This window comes from Perissodus microlepis, chromosome 1 (genome assembly GCF_051167445.1).
Source record: "Perissodus microlepis isolate ML-2025 ecotype Zambia chromosome 1, ASM5116744v1, whole genome shotgun sequence".
Classification (NCBI taxonomy): domain Eukaryota; kingdom Metazoa; phylum Chordata; class Actinopteri; order Cichliformes; family Cichlidae; genus Perissodus; species Perissodus microlepis.
The window spans coordinates 8,462,257-8,486,557 of record NC_140461.1 but is presented as its reverse complement, the minus strand read 5'-3'; the positions used below and the strand labels follow the sequence as shown (position 1 = coordinate 8,486,557).

General features: G+C 40.6%; 2 protein-coding genes across 6 annotated transcripts in view; one reads left to right on the top strand and one right to left on the bottom strand.

Annotated features, from left to right (window-relative positions):
* The window catches only part of LOC146393272 (transcription initiation factor TFIID subunit 4), a 92,379-nt gene extending 87,530 nt beyond the window's left edge, over window positions 1-4,849 (top strand). For both annotated transcript variants that reach the window (XM_084928848.1, XM_084928839.1), the window contains one exon: window positions 2,614-4,849. In XM_084928848.1, coding sequence (XP_084784974.1) covers window positions 2,614-2,787 — 174 coding nt within the window. In that variant the 3' untranslated portion in view covers window positions 2,788-4,849. The remainder of the gene's footprint in view (window positions 1-2,613) is intronic.
* Window positions 4,850-5,411: 562 nt separating this feature from the next.
* kctd15b (potassium channel tetramerization domain containing 15b) overlaps window positions 5,412-24,301 on the bottom strand; it is a 31,093-nt gene continuing 12,203 nt past the window's right edge. For all 4 annotated transcript variants that reach the window (XM_084928898.1, XM_084928889.1, XM_084928880.1 and 1 more), the window contains 3 exons: window positions 22,130-22,274; window positions 17,315-17,620; window positions 5,412-8,919 (listed from right to left, as the gene is read on the bottom strand). In XM_084928898.1, coding sequence (XP_084785024.1) covers window positions 8,761-8,919; window positions 17,315-17,620; window positions 22,130-22,274 — 610 coding nt within the window. In that variant the 3' untranslated portion in view covers window positions 5,412-8,760. The remainder of the gene's footprint in view (window positions 8,920-17,314; window positions 17,621-22,129; window positions 22,275-24,301) is intronic.

Genomic DNA, 24,301 nt, shown 5'->3' with positions numbered 1-24,301 from the left:
ATTTGAGACAAGGCATCATCATACATTGTGCACAAACACAAGCACATGAGGGGGTGGGTACTGGAGGAACTTTGGTTTTGTTCTTGTAAATTCATACCCATCATATGTTTGCAATTAAGGCCTGTCTGTACTCTGTGTTTACAGAGTGGTGCAATCAATGTAATTATGAGAGGGTGTTCCTGACTGAAATGTCTGTCTTATTTCTCTGTGCCTGGGTGAAAAGTGGGCACTCGCTGGATTTGTTTCCCAGTGTTTCTCATTTCCAAATGTAAATGCATCTCTTGATTTGTATCAGCCTCTGTATACACTCCCTGTTTTTTTATCGTTCTCCTTTTTCCTGGATCAAATACAAACAACAAGGTCTCCATTTCAGACTGGAACGTCAGCTAAGATCTATGTCAGCAGAGTTGTTTATTTAGAGGAAAAATCTGTTCATAGTCCAGGCAATGTAAAGAGCCATAAAACATACATGAGCAAAAATGTGGCCTTTGGTGAATGTTGCCAATGTTTTGTTTTGTAAGTTTAAAGAATTTTTTTTTTTGAACATTTGCCTGCACCTGAAGATCTGGACATTATTAGTGTGTCTTTTGATCTCATCCAGCTCTTCAAGACAGATTATTTTTCTTTATTGGAGGTGTATACTTGCTTAGAGGCCACATTCCTTACTATTGATACTGTCAATGTGTTTGCCATTGAACAAAGATTACTTTATTTTCTGAATGGAAACCACATATTGCTTGACTCTAAACAGTTTTGTGTTTCACTGTAGAAACTGTTCCAAAGACTTACAGAAAAGAAAGTGAGGGAAAAACTCTTAGTAAAAGGAACAATAAAAAAAGTCATACTGAGTTTGCGGTTTGTGTTGAGGTCACAGCATGGTGGTGCACTGATAGGAGGTGGTATACAGGGCTTTGCAGACCCATATGTACATGTTGTAGCTGTAGCTGCCCTGTCACCAAGGGACAGTGTCAAAAATACGTAGAACAACCAGTAAACTGGGCTACTCTAGGTTAAGTTGGGAGTTTAGCTTAGCTGTAAAAAAAAAAAAAAAAAAAAGCCATACAAAAAGCTTGTTTGCAGTGAGGTGAAACCAAAAATAATGAAAACTGTCTATATTTGAGCTATATGCTATCTTTGATGTCTTTTTTGCAATTTGTCTTCTTTGTGGTGGACTTTACTGTCTGTCCCATTCTGTTCAAGCCAACCTTTCAACCAGTTGGCAATCTGTTATGCTTTTGGCCTTTTAAATGAAAAAAAAACAAACATCCAATGGCAACAGCTACATTACATGCAATGTAGCTGCCGCATTAGTTGAATTCCCACAATCCCTCTCTTTGCATAGCCAAAGTACACAAACAGACACCAATGTGGGATCAAAAATCGATCATTACACACCACGAATTAACTTATCACAATTTGCCATTCAAAAACAAAAGTATTCTCTTCTCTTTTTAGCTGCACGATTCCTACAAAATCACAAATGAGTTTCTAGAAAGTAAAATACGATTGAGTAAATCTGTCGTCAACCTATCAGTTTGCGATTAAATGGGGTCAAGTGGGCAATTGCGTGGTCTCTGTGTGGCCATATGGCAGTTAACTGTGATAAATTAATGCAAAATTGCAAACCTCTTTATCTGCTGAATGGCATAGGCACATGGCAAGCTTCTTGTTATATAGAAATATAACAAAAATACAGCCAGCTGGCAACCAGTTGAGTTGAGTCCCCTTTTTGCAAAGAGACACATTGCAGATGAGATGTGCTTATCAGTGCAGACGGAACCAGATTTAGTGCAAAATATTTGCAATCTGTTTGCATTTATAAATTAAACGTCAGTTATATGCAAATCTTTGTCAATCTGTCTGAAAGTAATTGCAGTCAGACTGAGTCGGACTGTAGTAGTTCAGAGACAGGCTGCCTACCCCCAGGTGACCCATGCAGTCGCCTCACAATTCAAAGTGGCTGCCCAGAGCTTGAAGGTTTTGCATGTGTAATGTCTGGGCAATCAGTTGATCATCCTACACTTTGGTGATGAAATGCACACAAAAAAAAAATCAATATTGATCACCAAGTTTTCTTAGTTAAAAGGGGACCGTTATGTTTTTACTGTAGTGTGACTAAACCATAACGTCAGCCTGCTACAATGCTCACATGCTAAGATGTACGTTGCATTTGTTTAGAAAGCATGGATCCACTGTGTCATCAAAGAGACCTTTCAATTTGAGTTTTATTTTAGGGGAATAAGGCACAAGAAACAAAATCTAGCAAGTTTGCCTTGTCGAGATGTAGCTCTCAACCTCAATATGAAAGCTGAACCATTATGGTATAAAAGTTGATGTTAGCTCTCGATACAAGTTTGAAATGCAAAAGTAAAAGGGTTCAAAACGGCAGCAATCCAAATGTAGCAGGAGTGCTGGGAACAGTGTATGGCTGCACAAGGAGATGACCTTGAAGTGTTTAGCGCTTTTACTTAAATTGGATGAGGGTTTTACTGTTTTACTGCTGCAGAACTGCAGAACTTGGCTTTTACATGGATAATATAGCACTTGATGAAAAGCATCGACATATCGTATGAGTTATTTCATTTCACCTTTCGACCTCTGCATTGTCTCCAGGTTTCCGGCAGTACGGCAGGCTCCCCAGCCAGCTCATCCGCCCCATCCACCTCATCACGCCAGTATACACGGCAGCGCATCACTCGTGTCAACCTCAGGGACTTAATTTTCTACATGGAGCAGGAGAGAGAGACCGCCCACTCGCTCCTCCTTTACCGTGCCCTGCTCAAGTAGCCTCTGCTCTGCTCAGCGCCCACCTCAACCACCTCCTCCTCCTTCCCAGCCACGTGCCTTCAGATCAGGTCTAATGTTTCAGCTCTGTGTCTCCATATGTATTGTAGTGTGATGTTTGATGTAGCTTTTAATAACAAGAAAGAAAGTGAGAGAGATATAGACAGAAAAAAAATAAAAATAAAACTGGTGTTCCATGTCTTCTCCTTTAGCTTCACAGTGTGTAGTTAGATCATTCAGTTTAAGGACCCCATCATTTCCTATTGCTGAAGTTAGATTTGCCAGAGGAACGATGTGTTTACGTCACAGGACTTGACCAAGACCTTCTTCCATGTTTGTTTGACATTCTTGGCAGAAGCTTCAGTGAACCACCTTAAAGTAGAATTTTCCTTGGCTAAGAAAATATAATAGCATATTGATACAGCCTACAATATTATCCATGAGTTATTTGTTGAACACAGTTCAATGAATGTAGTCTAGCTGAACCTAATAAGTGGGACTTTACAGATTTCTAGACCAACTCATGATTCTGAAACATCCAGATTCCAAATAACAGCAGTAAATTCAATTTCCTTACTATATGTGTAAATAGTTCTTTTTGAATTATTTTACAGCATGTATATTTTTATCACATGTAAGCTTTGTAAGAAAAGGAATAATCCATGTGTCAATATTATGAAACCTGATGTTTTGTACAACCATGTGCTTTGAAAGAGTCAAATTTAGATGGTATATTCTGTAGAGTGTTGTTACAAAGGAGACGCCTCTTGAGCCTTCTTGAAAGGTCATTTAACAAAAAACACATATGGCATTATGTGACACCAGTTTCAGACTGGTTTCCCTTGTTGAGTGAGTCAGTATTTTTTTAAACACATAATGTGAACATTGTTTTATGACTAGCTGTTTGTCATTTGTCTTATGGTATCATGCCCACAGTAATGGTTTATGAAGGTCAATTTTGCTGTTATTCTAGGTGCATCAGTGGCATGGGAGAATGAAAACAGACATTCCTCTATCTTCCACGTTCATAGTTCTTTCTGCACATTACTGATGTTTGGCAAAAACACACCCTCACTTAATTAATTGAATGGCCAAATTAATCCATGAGATGTTTTAGTGCACAACATTTATATTTATGTGACATTTGATCCAAAATATAATGTCACAGCAACAAACTAATGGTAAACTGAAGCAAGCGGCTCTGATTTGTTTCTGTTGTTGTCTTTTCTGCAATATCACTGACTGAAGAACACTATTTGACCAGAAAGTCCTTTTTACATGTCTTGCATTTTCGTCATATTACTTTCATCCCCCCATTCCTTAATGTGTTATGTAATGGCATTCATTATGGGTTTTTGTTGTTGTTTGTTTTCTCTATTTAACTAAACATCTTGGCCTCTATGCAGCTTTTCTTGTCATATTGAAATTTATTTAAATATGGATGACATTTGCAAAAGTCGTGCATTGTAAATTTTGACGGCACTTTTTTGATATCTATTTTACCTGACAACTGAAAGCTGTCATTGTATTATAGCAAAGAAACAGTATTTGCCACTTTCTGTCAAAAGACACTTATTTTTTAACAATTAATATATTTGTTCTGTTCTGCTTTTTTTTTTTAGATTGGCTTTTATGCTCAACACATTTTCATAAACTTTATCTCTAAAATGCCATGTTTTAAAAACAAGCACAACAGTACTTATTGTAGTGATTTCAGATGATTTTATGAATTATTTCTATGGTTTCCGGTCGTTTCACAGGAGGGCATTTCTACTGCTACTGCTACTACTACTCCTAGAACAACAACTACTACTACTACAGCTTTTTAGCCAAAATATTAGGACAATATTCTGTGTAAACAGATGGAGGAAATACATTTCAGTGTAAGGATGATTTGTAAATATTGTTTACAAAACTATGTGTTTATTAGAACCACGTTATTTTTGGTAAACTCTTGTATATATCTTGAAAATTTCCTGTTTGTGTGAAAAACAATACTTATGTATTTGTACCTATTTTGTAAAGGAGTAAATAAGCTGTTTACTAAACTGAAAAGACGACTTTTTCCAGTTTCTTCTTTGTATCATTCTAGCAGCGTATGCATAAACAGATTTTGTAGGTAGGAGTTTTTTTACTCTAAAATGTCTCTAAATGCAAATAATAAAACAACTAAGCAATGTGTTCACCTCTTAGATTTTCAAGGGAGAATGAGCTATGCTGTTTTGTTTTGTTTTTACCAAAGTCAACTACTAATTCAGCCTGCTTCATTTCCATTTCTAACATTGCACATGCTAAGTACAAACTGAGTCAAGCGCTGCTGCTCAACTATGAAAAGTCCCTCTAGGTTTCTGCTGCTAATTAAGCAGAAGCATTTTCGAAAAGACCAAACCGTTTAACTCAGTGCAAAATATTGGGGTTTAGGAGCATATTGGTTTTTTTCAAGATCTCGGCCCATTCAGCCCTGAAGACGACCTTCCCCCTTTGCAAAAATGATGAACGGGGAGCACACACATGCTTGGGTAGAGAAAGGCTGGTGAGATTGCATCAGTTCAGTGAGAGAGGACACACAGTTAAAATTTCTCATCCTATGGGGGTTGTTCAAAAACATGAGAGCAATGTGACACATGTCAGATATACAGTACATCCTTTTATTATCGCAAATATGCAAGAAAAGTCAAATGGAGACACTGCAAATGAACACATGCCCTTTAATACCACAGTCTAATGGTTTTTAAACACTTTAAATAATATACATTTGCACCTTATTATACCCTTTGAAATGTTTTAATCCATATTTACACAATGTTACGCTTTGAATTCTTTTCATTCTTTTCTGAAGAGGACTGAGATGTCTCTTAAAAACACGAGGGTCCCATAAAACCCAGCGTCCTGATAATTCAATTTACAATAACTGTACAACTGACCCGCCTCAGAAGTGGAGCAAATGCTGTGTGGACAGGCTGAACACTGACTAGTATTTTTACTTAATGGGTGGCGTGTGAACATGTCTATGAACTTTCCAGCCCAATTACACGTTCCTGTCTCTGTAGATAACCTGCTATTTCTATACTGAGGTTTTATTGCAGAAACCCATGTCTACTCTTTTTTTTTTCTCACAAATACAAATCTTTATTTATTTTTTATTTCAAATGCGTAACCCCTTAGCTCTCCGAAGTTGTTTAGAGTCCATTGTATAATTCACCGTACCACTTCAGGGAGGCAAACTAAAACTGCTTTCTTTTCCTCCTTCCTGAAAAAGTTGTTCTTGTACATGTAGTTTTAGAACACTGATCACTGATTTTTACCACTCTTCCTCAAGAAACTACCCAGATGGAGTTCCACACCTCATATCACATGAATCAAAGATCTTCGCATCTACCCCACAGTAAAGTGGACTGGCTGCACAGTACAGTCTGCTCGGAGTATGTTCATATTTTGACTCATCAGTTTGTTTGGTTTGCTGTGGTGTGGTCCAACGAGCTATGGCGTAGGAGGGCATTTTGAAAATGGGGCATGAGGGATGACACAGCAGCAGGGGGTACAACCCGTGTTTCTACTGGCACCACTGAGCTTGGAGCCTTCAGGGAAGCAGAGGGGGGTGAAGATGACTGTGAAGCGCCCAACATGCCTTGGCACATGAAAGGGCTGGTTGACCATTCCCTTTGAGGCGACTAGATACAAAGGCGCAGGCCACTGGCAGGTCAGAACAAAGGACTTGATTGTATATTTTTTTTAAAAAGACCCGCAGGGAGGACTGCATTTGACTTGAAGCAACACTTAAACTCAGTCCATCTTCACCCACTAATTGGCCTCTTTTAATCAGCAGCATCCAGAAAAACTAAATATTCTATTACAAACAACGTAGTCTGAACAACCACCGCCCATTTTTAATGGACTGCTAAAAACAACCCCAGTTTAACTCAAAAAACTGCCAGCACCCACAAAGATCAGAATGGGCTTCTTTTTTCTCCTCAGTCGTTTGGAATGGAAGAAACAGCATCTGTAAGTTACACACAAATATAAAGCATGAAAACTTGGCCTTTCTTGTTTCTGTCTTTGATCCAGAAATGTTGAGAATAAGACCAAAAGAACGAGAGCAGGAGAGAGTAAATGCCGCCCACACGCCTCTTTGTGAATAATATGCTGATGCTGTGAGTATAGTTCAGTTTGGGTTCTGCCATACATACATGTGAAGAACCGATGAAATAATCTTCACTTAGAAGTGACAATCCTGAAACAGAGACCTTGTCTTTCAAACTTGCTCTGGAGGTTCTCTGAGCTACTCTCAAGAAAACTGTCAAGACTGGCAGCCTGGAGGATCAAATATTGGTACCCTTCATACAGCTCTGAATAATGCATTTAGTCTTATTTCGCTATAAACTGCAACAAAGAACATCTTTATATTTGTACAATCAACAAAACAGGCACCTTGTCTACTTTGGTACCAGAGTGTTTGTTCAGTTGGAGTTTTTTTTCTTTCTGTTTTTAAATATTTTAATGTCACAGTCTCCTAAAACATGAGAAGAGAATCAGCTTGACTTGGTGCCGTTCACTGGACTCCAGCAAGTGTGTTGAGGGAGCAGGTCAGAGCAGCTCTGTTGGAAATGTTGAAGTGCAAAGAAACATTTAGCATTTAAAGTACATCTCGTGCTGATTATGAGATATACTGGTAAACGTCAGCTTTCTCCGTTGGTCCTCAAGTCTTTAACATTCTAACTCAACAAAACTGCAATACACTTGGAGCGTGTGCAAATTTGACCTGAATTTCAAATTTACAAATGTTCTTTAACTAAGTGTGAACAAATCCTTTGTGCTCGTGTGAGAGAATCCAATCAGAGACCCGAGATATGTTTTAGAGCTAATAAGCAGAAATTCTGGAGCACTTCTTTTTTTTCATGTGCGCTACACATTTGACTAAAAACAATGTCAAAACATCCAGGTTTTCTTCCATTCTGGTTCGAACAATGGGACTTTTTCTGGCTCTGAATGCATTGCCAGTCAGATTGCTTTAGCCACATAGCCTGCAGACATCTGAGTTTCTGCAGCTACTGCCAAGAAAAGCTCCCTCACAAGCTCTCAGAGCCTAATGAATACAATTTTCATACATCCTTCATATTGGAGAAAGAAAAAAAGAGACATTAAAAATAATCCTATTAATAATAATTGTTTACACTATGTCATGATAAGAACAGCAAAAGGAGCAAGAAGAACATACTTTAGAAACAACAATGAAAAATTGTAATAAACAATCAGTTGGCAAACGATGTCGTGTTTGGCAAGGTCCTGACAGTTGAAGCCAGGCCTGTGGGGTGAGGGTCATGGGATCTTGGGGGTTGTGGGAGAGGGGGTGGGAGTTCACAACATTAAATCATGTCCTCTTGTTGTCATCCTTAAAAACATCCTGTCTGCCAAATCTTCCTTGTCCCACAATAGACCAGACTTGTCACCAGTCAGAGAAGACTGAGGCCTCACACACAGACACGGACGAAACAAAAGATAGAGGATTGGGGTGTATGTGGTATGCTGATGATGAAGTGGATTGGAGTTCAAGGCATGGGAGGGGGGAAAACTGTGTCCCTCCAAGAGTCTCGGGACACCTTTTTATGACAAGGTAAGGAAAAAAAAAACAACCAGTCACTGTGCTAAAATGTTGAGCTGTCAGCTGCTGTGGTGTCCATTTGTCATTGTTGTTTTCATCACAGTCCCAGATTCTTTGGGCGTTGTTTAACTTAATTAAAAACTTTTGTTGCTGATGCTTTTTTTTTTTCCTTTGTTTGGTACTACATTCCCCTTAGAGTTTTTGCAGAGAACTGGTGAGGTTAACAAGCCTCTGCTAATACTTAGGTATGTTGGGGGTGGTTGTGGTCCTATTAGGGCAGGAAGGGAGTTGGAGTAGGCAGGGGTGGGGTGGTGTGAGAAGATGGAAGAAGTATTAGGGGGAGGTGGGGATGTTGGCAGTCCCTCGCCCAGAACGCTCTAGTCCAGGGGTTCTTGTTTTATCCTGATGGGTGTGTTAATGGAGAGACTTCGCCGGTCCTCGCGACACAACACATACTCGCTAAACTGGGACGAGTCCACGCCGCCTCCGCATGATGCTGCCACGCTGAAACCTTTCTGGAAAAGACGCTCCAGAACCTGCAGAGAGGACAGAGAAGAAGGCGTTTACAATAAAGGTACCATGTCAGTAAGGAAAAGTCTAAATGAAACAGTTTACAGATAGGATGCAGGTTTCAGGTTTTATACAGCTCTAAGGAATAGTTTGACGTTTTGTGAAATATGCTTATTCTTGCCAAGATGGGAAAATTAATAGTGCAGCTCTGTCCAATAACAAATTTGTCCTCCCGTCACCTCAAAAGCTCACTAACACTTTAGATTTTGTTTGTTTAATATGCACAAAATCCAAAGAGTAAAAACAAAACAATTCCCTGTTTTACAAGGGATTACTCTGTGCTCTGCTTTATGTCTTGGTGAGGAACAGTTGCCAAAGCCACCACCAGACACACCAGAAAGTTAATGATCTCATAACTGCTTTGGCCTGTAACCAATCAGAAAAATTTGTTGAGTTTATACTTCAGTTTTAGTGCAGAGTAACAGATTACAGCATCTTTAGAGGTGCTGGTAGGTTAATTTCCTTGGCTAACCTTGTTTTTAGTCTTTGTGCTGATTACAGTTTAGTATTTATATATAAGACGTATAACATCATCCTCAACAGTTAAACAACTTTGTGTATTTTCCCAAGAATTTGACTTTTTCATTGTTTTAACTTTAACTTTTTGTGTGATAAATCTTTTTTTGTTTGTTTTTGCGTAACAATTTTGTTGTTCCAGAGTCTGGCCACGGCCAAGTCTTTCCACAGTAAAAATGAAGTTTGCTATCCATTTTTACTAATGAATGAGCAGCAGTACAAGTTTTTGATATCTACACATCCAGTCAACGGACATCAAACTCCGATGTTCATCAGTCACAACATGCACCATGTGTCATTAACCCTCCACCACCTCCAATCGCACACAGTGATGAGATAAATCCAGAGGGCACTCCGACATCACACCATCTCTGCAATATTCATGCTGCTTGTGCTAGATTGGCTACCGAACTGAGGGCATGAGCTCAAAGGGATGAGGAGAGCTGAGAGTGAGTGAGGTGTGTTAAGAGGCTGAGTGTAGCTCAGCGTGGTGATTACTAGAGCTCCTAATTTGAGTAATGAGGCTTGGGTGAGAGGAGAAGTGAGGTCTGTGAGCAAAAGAGAGAGCGACGTGTGGGGAATGACGATGAGGAGTTATGGGTGATCTGAGTGTGGACAACGTGTTGGAGCTGCAGGGAGAGAAGAGGAGATGGGGTTCATGTTACCCCTCTAGTCTGGACAGTGATACACACAGTAGTCCAAACAAGAGATGCGCTCAGACTCAAACGCGTGAACTTCAGCATCACTTTTCTCTCCTCATCTGGGGTAATCCATGTGGGATGTTGTTTTTTTGGAGGGGGTATAGATCTAAATCCCAGTGAGAGGAGTGCCGTGTATTTACTTATCCCCCCTTCCTTTTAAAGAAGTGTGCAGCGCATGGAAATGAAAGGTCTCGCCGAGGGCTAACTCTTTCTGCCAGATAGAGAGCCAGAGAAGTTCACGAAAAACAGAATGATTTCTTCAGATGCTCATACACACACGCACAGACACACACACACACACACATTGACACGTGCACTCATGGCGAAGGATGACCTCTCTAATTACAGCTTAGGCCCCATTGACGTGCTATGGTTGAATGTTTAGGCCTGCAAGTCAAAGGGCCGCAGCCTCCTCAGTTGGGGATACAGTGAAGAAGAGCAGATAAACTCACACAACGTGCAAGAATTAAAATGTACAAATCCAAAATATAACAAATGCATACAAACTTGTTGAACAGACCTGAAAAACCCCAGCACCCATCTGCTTTCAAATTAAAACTTAAATGTGCACTGACATGCTACTTGTAAGCAGAAAGGACCACTTGCAAAAGTTAACCCCCTCCCCCTTTTTGTCCTCTAGCAAAATGACAACAACAAACTATGTAATTTGTGAGACAGAAGGGGCAGCAGACAGCTGATGGTGAGGACGGCTAATTAAGAGACCTGCCCAAGCATCAAACACTCCCAAATCCATGACAGACGACGGAGGAGCCTAACGATTATGGAAATGATATTACATAGCCTTCTTTGATCATTGCATCACATTGCATTTTTCCCCATCATCTCTTAACGCATGTGGGACTCCATCATGTTCAGCAATGAATTTGGTCACAGAGGAGAATGGCCTGATCAATAAAGATAGTCTGAAAACACTTTTATCATTAATGCATGGCAACACAAAAGACTTAAGGATATTATTATAGATAGTTGTAACTGACTCAAGGATACTGTAATGACTATAAGATGCCATTAAAAAAAACCCTTCGCATTCAGTTTGACACAGTGAGTTAGTGCCATGGGGGAATAAACAATATAGTGAATAATTAAGACGTATTCAAGCAAAAGGTTTTAATGTCCACAGGACAATGTCCCGAAATCAGTCCCTGTTGACAAGGAAAAGTAATGCACCCTCTTAAAAAGCTAAAACATGTCTGGTTTCTCAGTTCTGCAGAACATACTTCTGACCGCAGGCTTTCAGATCCCAGCTTATGTTGTACTTATGCAGATTTCTTTGCTTCCTTTACTGCCTCACTTGAGCGAAACCATAACAAAATATTCTAACGGCGGGTTGCATGTGGGCACCCTCATTGGTCGATGCCTCATCCCTAACACGGTGATTTCCACGAAATTGGATTACAGCTAATTAGCAGTCTTTGTTTTGTTTTTTTGTTTTTTCCCCTTTTCATGTCCACCACTTTCAACCTAAAGACAGGCTTCTTTTCAGCACGACACCACAATAATCAAAACAGGAAATCAAAATAACAGTGAAGAGGATATTGCAGCACCAAACTTTGCTAGTTGTTCTATGAAATCAAGCACTTCCTTTTGTCTTCTCCTGTCTTTGTGATTGAAGCTGAATACAAGTGTCTCTTCAGCCTCTTCATCCCCAGTGATCCTGCATTTGAAGTCAGTCTCGCGGTTGCACGGTCGACTTGGCCGCACAGGGATCTCCCCTCAAACACACGCACACCATTCAGCATTTAACCATCTATCTGAGCTGCCACTCAACCTGGAGTCACCACGGGGATCAGGAGGGTATACATCAGCCTCACTCCTGTAACCTCCTAGCATCTTAGCCAAGATGGCGAGGCATGCATCAAAGTGGATGAGTCTCAGGCCTGGAAACCGGAGCACAATACAATATTGATGGCCACCAGAGTGCACAGACACACTTGCAAGACTTCTCAGGAGGAGTTGTAAGACACTTGCTCCTCATGGCACAAGACACAGAGATGATTGACACATTATGACACACACACACTGTAGCATGAGATGGGCGCCACACTCAGGGGGTTGCTTTTGTTTAACTATGCAGTCTTCAATATGTGACAAGGAGCACTAACTGCAGTCTCTGCGTCGTATCCTCTGCTTATCACAAGCATCTGGCATAAAACATCCGTGAAGCTCCAACTCTTTCTAATTCTCTAAGCCATCTGCCAACTTTTTAAAGAGTCACAGACAGCAAAAACACGTTGACAGAACAGTCTATTCTTAAAGCACTTGCAGCTGACTGGGCTCCATTACAAATAGGCACTCTAAAGTGTCTTTAAGCATCGTGATTCACTGAGGATTTTTAGCTCAGGTGACCCTTGTGGGAATGCAACACTTAACCCTGGCACAGTAAATACATACTGAGCACAGAGGTGTTTTGGGTTAGGTCAGTCCTCAAAGGGACTGCAAGTAGTTCAACTACTAAACTGAGGAGACTTAAATACACAAGGGCTCCACCTGACTCATCCGCTGACCTTTTCTATTTCAATTTTAGTTACTTGTTCTCGTATTTAAGACACCAAGAGCCATCATCAAAGAAAACTTTGTGAATTTACTCATGTACTAAAAGCACAATCTTTAAAACTCTTTACATTTTATACCACTTAATACTCCCGCACCACTTACAGAAAATGCAAACCATCATCCAATCTATAGATTAAAACAATCCTGGAGTGGATATAACTGTTACAATTATCTTGATCAGCTATTAATAATACCTATTAAATTATCGCTTAGCCCATAAGCAATAGTGTAATATTCTATAAATCTCTTTTTTTATATTTTATAAGCTCATTTTGTTGATAATACATCTTTTCCTTAAATTAGACTTGGAATAAATAAGTTTAATTTGTAGTGAAACATTCTCATTGGAGCATTTGACTTTGAAATTTCCATCACTAATGTTCACATTTACAGTACACTTATTGTATGAGCCATTTCTACAGAGATAAAGATTTTGTGACACTTGATCAATAAAATGTAACACAGAAAAAAAGTGCCATATATTTGATTCATTTCTTTTGATTAAACTACGACTTGTTAATTACCTAATTGTCTTCAGTTGAATTGTCCTTCTCTGTCATTATTCTGATTTACTTTCCACTACCTAATCAGCCCGTGTCCAACAAACGAATTAGAACAATTTTTTAAAGATTTTTCTGGCATCAACTGCTGAAGCTGTCAGCAGCCAGAATTTCCTCTCTACACACTGGCTTGCTTACTGTTAATCTTGACATTGTGCTTTACCCACAGAGCCACACAGAAAGCCAAGGGACCCAAAGCCATAGTAGTGTTAATGTCTTACTCTGCCACTCGGGCCACTGAGGAGTGCAGCGGAGGTGTTTGTGTGGCCGTGTCTGCTCTGATGAGCTGTGCTTTCTCTTTTCACCCAGCGCTGGATTGATGGAGTGGCAGCATGACATGTAAGAGAGTGTTGCGACGTGTTGCGTTCTCCGCCTGGGCAGCAGGGGGACAGGGGACCCTTCTCTATGACTGCCTCCGCTGTCACATTGATGTAGGACGGATTGGCTCTGGTCTGATCTGAGTGCTTCATCATGGTGATGTATGGAACAGCAGGCCCAGCTCTAGCGCTGGGACGCGTGTGTGTACACCTCTGTGGCTCTTTGGCTAAATGTTTTCCCTGCATTCAGTGCCTTTGCTGCTTTTTGTTTCCCCCCGCTGGATCTACATCACAGCGCAGGTGGTTTGCATTACTCCTGAAATTCCATTCATGACTTCATGGAGAGTTACTTGCCAAGGTGGATTTGTTTATTCTCCCTCTCTCGCATTTAAATACACAAGACAACAGATTAAAGAAGGGGCTAAATTTGCGAGGCAACAGAATACATATATATCTCAACATGCAAAGAATTACTGCTGCCACATTTCAAACTATAAATAGATGATACAGTATAATGATATATCACCAATTTTAAAAGCATGAAAACTGAGTCATGGAAATCTTTTCAATGTTCATGAATTATCCTCATGTTTTATCTTATTAAAATGGAATATTAAATGTTTAGAAAACAGGTCGATATACTTAGTGTACAGTAAGGTATGGAGAAATGTGTGTTATCATTTTGTGACCAACTATAACAAGGTCTAGCAGTGTCCAGCGTGGGGCACGAAAGCAACAGTACCTCAGCTCCAATAAAATCTCTACACCTCTGACATAATAAAGTGAAAACAGCACACATTTAAATGTCATCATATATCCATCTCTTTCCTGTCAAGACCTCTTCTGAAACTGATCCAATCACACAGTAAATAAGTTTCAGACGGTGCTGCCGCAGCCTCCCCATGCTCTCCCTGAACTTCCTCTGTGGGCAGGGTGTGGTTGTGTGTGTGTTCCCCTGGGTTAGGGTCCAGGCTTGAAATCAGATCAGAGGCTCATTGTCTGGCAGGTAAGACAAGGATTATTTTCCTAACCTTTTCATTCCTTCACGCAACAATGAAAGAGAACAGAATGAGTAAGTTGTTTGGAAAAATCTCCCCTTACAACAAAAAAACACCTCCATCTGCTCCTTGTGTCCTCATCTACATCGACTCAATGAGCCGGGCCCCTTCACTGTGTGTGCATATGTACGTGTGTGTGTGTGTGTTTGTGCTTTTCATTATTTTTTTTAACGAATGCCGTAGAGCTGTATCTTAGAGGGCTCACGAGGAGACACCAAGGAGAGGCCAGAATATGAGACAAGAAGGGGTCGCTGCCTATAAACCTCGCAGATCCGCCATGTACGAGTTTGTATGAGAAAAGGGTTTCGGCTCACCTCGCCTTCAGAAGAACAGCCTAATAAAAGCCTAAACAATAAAGATGCCGTTCAGATTGTGTTAGTCAGATGTGCTCACATCCCATAACCAGTCTCACTGGTAAACAGAGTGGGAAAATGTTGTGTTAGTTGATGCGGCCAATTAATTATATTGTAAGTCATTTAAAAATCTATAAAAGAAGTATAAACCGGTTTAGGCTGTTTGAGAAATTGTAAGTATGGTATTAAAAAATGCAATACGTGTATTTCAATTGCCTTGAGCGGTGTTATATTGGAGTCTTTTTAAAAAAGGAGCTGTGTCTTAAAAAGGAGTAAAGCGTAAATTATGCATATCATTTTCCCCCCCTTTCCATTTCTCTTCTTCATTTTTTCGCAGGAAAACATGGCCGCAGTCCACACGTGCTTTGTCCCACTCGCTCTGCTCTCCTCCCTGGAGGTGGTCTCTCACGCTGGCAGGAAGGAGGTGGAGGTGTCAGAGTGCACTAGCCTGCCTGGGAGAGGCTCTCTCTGGGTGCTGAAGGGGTGAAGGCTCCTCTATGTGTAGGTTTGTTCATGGCTGTGGGCACTCAAGTGTGTTATATCGAGCCTGTGGTGTGAGACTGTTATGTTTCCCCCCGTCCTCTCTTTCTCTCACAGGGTAACACTACTGTAAAACTATTTTTTTCTGAAGTTGCTTTTAATCTCTTACCACTTGACTCCACAACATGGTCAACTCTGCTTGACCAAAGACGGATGTTCATCTCACACCATTTTTCAAACCAGTGCCAAACTTATTCAAAAACAGATCATAAAGCAAATGTATTTGATATGATATTGGCGGTAAATTGCTTTATGGTAATACCGTGCTGAGGTTTTGCATCATTCTCATCCCCAGCAGCCAACCGAAGACCATCGTTTGACAAAATGAAAAACTCCAAAGGTTTTTGTACACCTGCACACTCCAGCTGTTGCTCCAGAGTGGCTATTATGCCAGTTATTGACAACAAGCTATTATCTCTACTGTGGCAAAATGCAATATAGTGGGCCACAAATCATGCCAAGTGCCTTACAGCAAAGTTTTGAGGTGTAATTCCAGCTTACTGTTACTGAAGAAAATCAGTGTATATAACAGCATTTATCTGGGAAAGCAACCTGAAAATAAACTCTGCAGGCTGACACAGGACTCACACAGAAGGTGACCAACAGAAAGCCTCCTCTCCCTCAGCAGATGCCATTGTGTGCCATTCAGCAAAACAACTAAGTGGATCTGCCGAGTGGTCACAAAAGCCCAGGTTGAGCAAATCCCAGCCAGGTGTTCAAATGTTTATGAAAATGTTGAAAGTTGGTGTGAAAAATGGTTTGCTTGCCAAGCAGAATACTCTACTGGATAAATGAGTAGATAAATACATAAGTTCCTCTTTGGAGTCTGCATCCTGTGGCTAACATTAAATAAAGAATTGGTCAGAAAAGAGAGTGGAGGGGTGTACAAGCACAGTATCATAAAACATTGTGTACAGTTTCACTATGCGACAGTTAGAAATAAAACAAATATTCAATATTTTATCTTCATGTTGAAAGTAAGCTAAACTAAGCTGTTTGGGTAAAGATAATGAAACATAATGCACATAGGCATTTTGACACTTTCTGACTCTTCTGCAAGTGCGCCACTAAAGTTACTTTGTGGCTTTTCCCCCATGCATGTTGCACAATGTTCATATTAACTACCACTGTTAGTTTCATGATCACGTTGTAAGTTTTGTTGTTAGCAGCGAGCCAGTAAGTTGGATCTTTGCATATTCAAGTTAAAAATTAAAGTTTTAAAGGTTGCATCTATAAGATTACAGTTTATTCCTTTTCAGCTGAGATGAGGAGGTGTTGGAAGAGCTGAATCAGCTCTATATGAGCAAGCAAATTCCTCACAGCTGAAGACAGCTGTCAGTTACCTAACTTAGCTGATTTGGTAGCTACAGAATGCAGCCTTGATCATGATGCTGCCTCCAGTTTTAGAAAGACTGTGACTATGCTGCAGTCACATATTAGACACACATCAAAACTTTCTGTTACACAAAGCCATTTTGCTCTTGATTCTCTGCAAGTACCATGATATCACGCTTATTAGTGAATAAATGTAACAGAAAAAATAACTACGCATGAAAGTCATTGTTAGATATCAGCACATATTTGTTATATTGACACTACACTCAGAGGTGTACACACAGGACAATCTAACTCAAGTAAAACTGTAAACACTGTAATGTGTTTTACACACAAGTCTAGAATGTGATAAATAAATCATGGGCAGAGAAGGAGACAAACAAAGGACAGGCATTTCAGTGTCTTACCTGGACGGAGTTGAGCCTGCAGTAGCCATTGAGGGGAAAGCGGATGACGTGTGTTGGGTCCTGGTTCCAGCCAGCATTGACCGAGTTACACATAACGTCTCCAGTCTCAGGAAAGATCTCCTCAATGAGGACCTTCTCTCCGCTCAGGGCGATCCTCTCACCCAGGTCAGGTGTGACACGAACCACAAGGCAGTCACAGGGCTGTGCCATCCGTCGTTGCTCGCGCTCCTGCTTCCAGCGCTCGAGCTCCTTGATCATGGGTGTCAGCTGGTAATAACGCGCCTCTTCGTACAGCAGGTGGAAGTCCTGTACAGGCAGACAAACATACAGATGAGAGCAGTGACTTTGCATGTGTATTATACTCCTCTTGGCAATATGTGTGACTAACACACTATGACTTTCCCTGGATTGCAACTCATCACCAAGGTCACAGAGAAACCCTACACATATACAGTATTGTGCAACATTAATATGACAGAGGAAAGTATATCTGCGGGACTCCTTATGGCTTCCTCACAGCAGCTAATGATGTCCTTGACCAAGACACTTAACCTCTAATTACTCCAAGAGTGGGTTCTTGCTGTATATGAACTCTGACTCTTCCACTGTAGTGAAGTGTGTGTTACCTGTGTAGCAAAGGTAACTCACAGAAGATCTAATAACTAATTGCACAGTGACAGATAGATAAATTATTATTATTTTTTTACAAATGGCAAAAATAACAGTGTAGGATTTTAAATTTATAAACTTGCACGAATGACAAATTAATCTTAATATAATACAAAAATGTGACCTTTGTTTGTCCCCATGAAGCTAATTTTTTTTTAAAAAATGCATTTGGTTTCATGTAATACGTCGACCAGATTGAAGAACAATAAATCAAGATCAGTGATGGACTCGGACCAGCAGGACAACACTCTCAATAAACAAAGGATAGCCATGCTGCAGCTCTCCTCCACAGTAGCTCTTGGCAGAGTGGTGTTAGCCTTTAGCATGTTTTAGTGAGCTGACTCCAGAAAGGCCGTCAGTTGGGCTCTGGTGAAGTGGGATGGTGCATTCCTGTGCACAGACAGTCTGCAGCAGATTGCCTGCCTCTCCCTCCTGGGCAGGGTTTGCTGGGGGCCATTTGCCCCTGCGCTCTTGCCTCTAATTTCCCACAAGACCAGATGGCACCATCATTCACCACTACCACAGAAAATACGGGAAGGCGGAGGTTCGCTATTGGAGGCAGACGGGAGGTGAGGAAAAGATATGTGCAAGTGAACATGAGGACAATCATCAGCCAAGGAGGTTTTTAATGTATTCCTCACATGGAGGGAGTTTTATGTTAATAAGGCTTGTGGCCCGATGTTAAGCTCCTATTAGAACAAGATTTAATTAGGTTACACCTAAATGCTGCAAAACCTTTTTGCTAAATAATTAGTAATTAATAAATCTGTGTTCTGATTAATGTTTCACAGTGGCAAACAATGACAGCTTAATTCAATGAATGGACATAGTAAACTGAAGCAAAGAAGTGATTGTCCATTTGGTGACGTTTTTCGAGAAAGAGGTTGCTGGTTTTTTTCGTAGAACAAAGTCCAAACACCCAAGCGAGACAATGTGTGTTTGTGCTGCAAAAACAACATATGTTTCATATAGTCTGCATCATTGGTGGCTCTGGGTGTCTGGGTGTCGGCGCTGGCAGAGAGCCCTGATCTAGAAAGAGTTTTTCCCCTTTTCCTTCTCAAGACCACTGCTGGGCACAGAAACAGAGCATGGCAGCAAACAGCATATTCATTAACCCTGCTGCTTCTGTCAGACTCTTTAGCCTTGAAAAGCCTCCCTCACTGTTTTACCCCTTCATCTAAACTGTGCCTTCATCCGAGGCATGTGAACGACACCCAAATACAACTCCATCTGGACGCGGCGTTGACGCAACACATCTTAAGCTGACGGTCTAATGTTTAAGATTTCAGAATGCGAAAAGAGGGGGTGGAGGTCCTTTTTTCCCTTTTTCTCTCCCTTACTCCCTGTCTTTTTTCTCCTGGCCTTCTTGCTGCAGCTGACAAAACTCATACTGAGACGCTCCCCTTCAGGCAGCTCTCTGTATCAAAGTGCTACTCCTCATCCTTCACAGGTCTGAAGCCATGGATGGATATGTTTTTAACAGGGGTCTGTCTGCGAGGCACTTTAGTCATCCTGAGTAGAGCAGAAAACAACAGAGTAATCCTAAGCGCTGAGGTGAGGATGAGAGGGAGACAGGGCCAACAGCTCCGTCCTGGCTGCTGAAGCTGCTGCTACTGCTGCCAGCTCTACGAGACAATTCATCCCCCAATCCTGTGTCCAGACAGCCCGTTTGAGCTTCAAAATAATGATCCGACCTGATCGCCCACTGGCAAGGCAACATTTCAGGGAAGGACAGAGGGAGGGAGGGAGAGACAGAGAAAGAGAAGAAGAAAATGATGGAAAATGTCACTATAAGGGAGTTTAGAGGACTAGTGAAGACCTAATGTAGGTTTTGGTCAAAAGTGACCCCCCAAAAAAGCAGAAGTTCAAGGTTGTTGAATAACAATGTCACTCAAAAATAAAATAAAATCACAATAAAAGCGCCTTTCTGTCATTTCCAGCATCTGAGATAAAAAAATAATCAATTTAAGGAGTAATGCAAAATCTGAATAATAACAGAAAACAGTAACTCTTACCGGTTTATAACCATGCCCTCAATATGACTGAGCATTGCTTACTCTCTCGTGATTAATTGTAGTCTGAATAATGTGATGAGGGAGGATATTAATAGTGAATATTTTGTTCCAGTGATGCAGGCTGAAAAATTTCTTTTCCTATTCTGCTCAGACTTTCACATTGATTTAGCAAAACACACAGCGCCGTGGCTGCCAGCAGCAGAACAGACCCAGCCCTGGGGCGACGGCAAGCCTGATTGTGTTCAGATAAGGACATGCTCAATTCCGCCTCGCACTATTTGCATTTTTTTTCCCCGGCTTCACGCAAATTGAAAGGTATGCAGATCAACACAGGCTTATGCGAGGGGATCGTAATGAGTTGAAACAATGAAGTCCAATGCATTCTCTTCCACTGTGGTGCCTGATTGGACTGTCAAGATTTAACAGAGGGGAGGAGGGGTGTATGAATAAGAAGGGAAAATCTAATCGGTACTGAGTCAGGCCGTCATTTGCCAAAATATGCAGGGCTTTCATGTCATGTTCTGTTGTCTGTGGTTTGGCTCTTGTTCAGACTATCCGTGGGGCCCAAAGACTTTGCCCCTGGCTCTCAGTGGCTTGGCTTTGCCTTGTTACCTCGTACAGAATGATGAACAAGTGCCAGTGCAGTGAAAAGGTCATGAAAACTAAGGTGGGGTCGACGTGAAGCGAAGTGTAGACTACACCTAGGAAACTGTATCATGGAATGAAAACCTCGAGAAGGAAGAAGCTGTAGGAAGATAATCATTCTGACAACGTCACATATGATTGTATGAATACTTGTTAGGTGAGACTAAATCTGTACTAGTGCCAAAAATAAATTGAATCGTTATCTTTTATATTACAGTAGATTAAATGGCATGCGTGCAATGTCCCTCTAACTCTTCAGCCTTTTTTAGGGTCAACTAAACATTTTAGCATCTTTTAGATCATCATTTTGTTTTCACAGCCTGTAGCTTTACTATTTTGGTTTACTCTCATCCCTCACTCTCATCACCCTCATTTCAAGCAGCAGGAGGCAAAAAAAAAGCTCTGTTACACCAACTAAATGTTACCTGGCCAGAAGCAAATAGCATGTAGACAAAGTCAACTAATGAACATAGGCAAGAATTTAACAACTAAAGACACAGATATTTTGGATTTATTGGACTTACATTGGCAGGTGTCCAGAAACACAACTTCAGTGAAATGCTAATGTTTAAAGTTTGCTAACACTCTCTCACATCAGCTTCTTACACAACTTTTACAGCTAACACACACACACAGTTTACTCTGTCAAACTGAAACCTTCACAATACAAAAATACAGCGAATGCAAAAAAGCTTGTACAGATAATACATTTAAATGTAAAACTTTTCACAATTTGCTTTTGTGCCCCAAACATGTGCTTTAAATTGTTTAATACAGGAATATGACAAAGCACCTACATTGTCTGCAATAGATACTGACATGCCACTAAAACAAGACACACATGCATGCAGGTTCATTGTCTCACAAAGAGCAAAAAGCAAGTGCAAAGAAGTATGCATATACGGGGCACCAGGTATTAAACTGCACCGTTCCCTTCCAATTCTAGACTCTGGGTGAGAGTTACTGTCTGCATGGAGCTGAGCGGAAGTTCATAAGGGGTTATTTCACCTGGGATCACTTCTATAGAAATTACACTGGGTGAAAAACAACAGCTCAAGGCTTTGGCATGCACACCACCAGACCATGCTCCAGTTAACCAGTTAGCAGTTTACCTTTCCACCATTTAATAATCAGGCTGCATCCATTTTTTCCTCTTTAAAGTTTCTTAACTACTGTTTATGTTTCTACTACACATAATTCATATGATACACTTAAGGGGGGTAAGGCTGTGCGTATCAAGCACAACTAGTTGCACTGTTGTGGTATCAGGTTTATTTTGAAAACACACTATCAATCAGAGAACAGAGAAACTGTAATAAATACAGAAGTATTCACACCTAAATGTGCCATCTTTCGAAAAATAAAGAAGCACACACAGTGTGAGCTGATGTCTGGGCAAATGCCTTTTATGTTATGTTGTTAAAACAGTGAGTTGATGGTGCAGACAGGTACACACAATACAGTATACTGTGGTGCAGACACATACCTTGAAGTCATCTGGAAGGAGCAATTTGCTGGTCCTGAGGAAACTGAGAATGTAGCGGAATATCTCGCCATCCCGATCTATGAAGTAGTGCTGCTTCAAGCTGTCCAACACGATGGGCTCGGTGCCATTGAACAGACGACTGATTCTGGAAATTGAAAGACACACACACACACAAACACACGCACGCAGACAGCCGCACACACAAACACAACCACATAATGGAATGAGCCAGTTCCCTTCAAATGCATGAAACAATTACCCTCCATTTATTTTTCAATTTTATTAGCACTAAGCTTGAAATGCATTAGCATCCCAGGTTGAAACAAGGGGCTTAAGGCACCGTTCCTCCATTCCAGACTTGTTTGAAGTGTCCCTTCTGTAGAGAGATTACAACAACACACACGCTTGCTGCTTGTACTTACAGAAATTAATGGCATGAATGTAGCATTACAGCTCTATTATTCCATCTGTCAGAAGGCTGGAAATGAAACAGCGGTAGGAAATGGTGACGGGCCACATATTAATGTGAGAATATGTGGAAAAAGATATTTTACTTTTACAGTTTGATTTCGTTATTAATTCAAGGGGAATTCGGACAGACTCAATCCTACTGTAGGCCATACTGCTTTAATTTAATACAGTGTTACAGCTTGTAATAACACTCTTCTTGTGCTGTATTGTCTTAGTATGAGGGAAAATTGCAGAACGTAATTTTCTTAATGTATGTAATTGCAGTTCGCTTTAATGGCGAGAAGATTATTGTCTTGCAGCTGGAATCATAGGATATTAGTGTTTCTTCCTTTGCAATCTGTGCAAGTTTTTCTTGTAGAAGAATAAAAAGACAAAGCATCAGCTGATAATTCTGATCTAAAACATATACATGTATATTTGTGAATATGAACCACCCCACTGAGAATGAACTCAACATATTGACCTTTAAATATTTGAATTTGTTTTCAGAAATCCATTTTAAGATGAGAAACATGACCAGAACCCAACAAAGTGTGCTGAGTTTTCATTTTCTCCCTCTATTAAATGGGCTGGTTAAAATGAAATAAAATAACTATATTAGTCAACAGAGGTATCTCTTTCACATGTTGAAGCAAGGACACAATAACTTCTAAGATAATGTAAATATCAGTGCCCAAATGATGTGAATAATGATAAACTAAAGACAGTAAATACATATATACTTTTAAGCTTTCACTAAGTATTGACAAGACTTTGCTATAATAATAAAACACTTGTTGCCTCCTAGTATCCCATGTTTAACCCCTTCAGTTTACTGCAAGATTAAGGGCTGGGCTGAAGCCAGCTACAGGGGCTCATCAAAGCAAAGAGTGGAAATTGCTGTTATCTTTAAACTTTCATCACACCATGCTGGTGCCGCGCCTCGAGATACCCTTGGACAGATATTCATTTCCCCTAATATTTGTGTGCTTTTCCTGCCGCTTACCTGCAGGTTCCTCTCTCGCTGGTCTAATGATCTCATCCAGGCACCTTCACTTTATCTGTTTGTTCATTTCCAAGTACTAAATATCCCCTTTTTAATAATTAAAAAAAACTTTTTTAGCATCTCGCTAATATTGAGAATGTGCAAGTGTCTCATTTCGCTAAAGTTTCCCAGGTCTGAAGTGCAATAATTTAATTTGGTGACTCATTTTTAAACAAAACTCACCCTCAGCAGAGAAACCTGGAATGCCTACGCAGTGTAAATAAGCTGTACCGCTGATTTACATGAGAAATCTGTTGCACGTAACCTTCTTAACGTTTTCCGTGCACATTTACAGTACATCGTCTTGCAGAGAAACAGCTCTTGGCACGGAGCTATGTTGCTGTTATTATCATCATTTTGAAGTAATCAGCACTTTAATCACAACAACAGCTTCTAGGTTGGCTGACAAAGTTGTGCGACAAAAGAAAATCATAAAACCTATTTGCAAATATGCCGACCAGCACACGCACGCACGCACGCACGCACACACACACACACACACACACACACACACACACACACACACACAGACACACACACACACACACACAAAGCACTGCCTGAACACTGGCATTGTCAAACTCTATTACATGACAGAGGAAGGGAGCTGTAGTGGGAATGCCAATGAACAAACACCAAGGCTTTACTCACAGACTCCTTTCGCTTGAATTTACAAT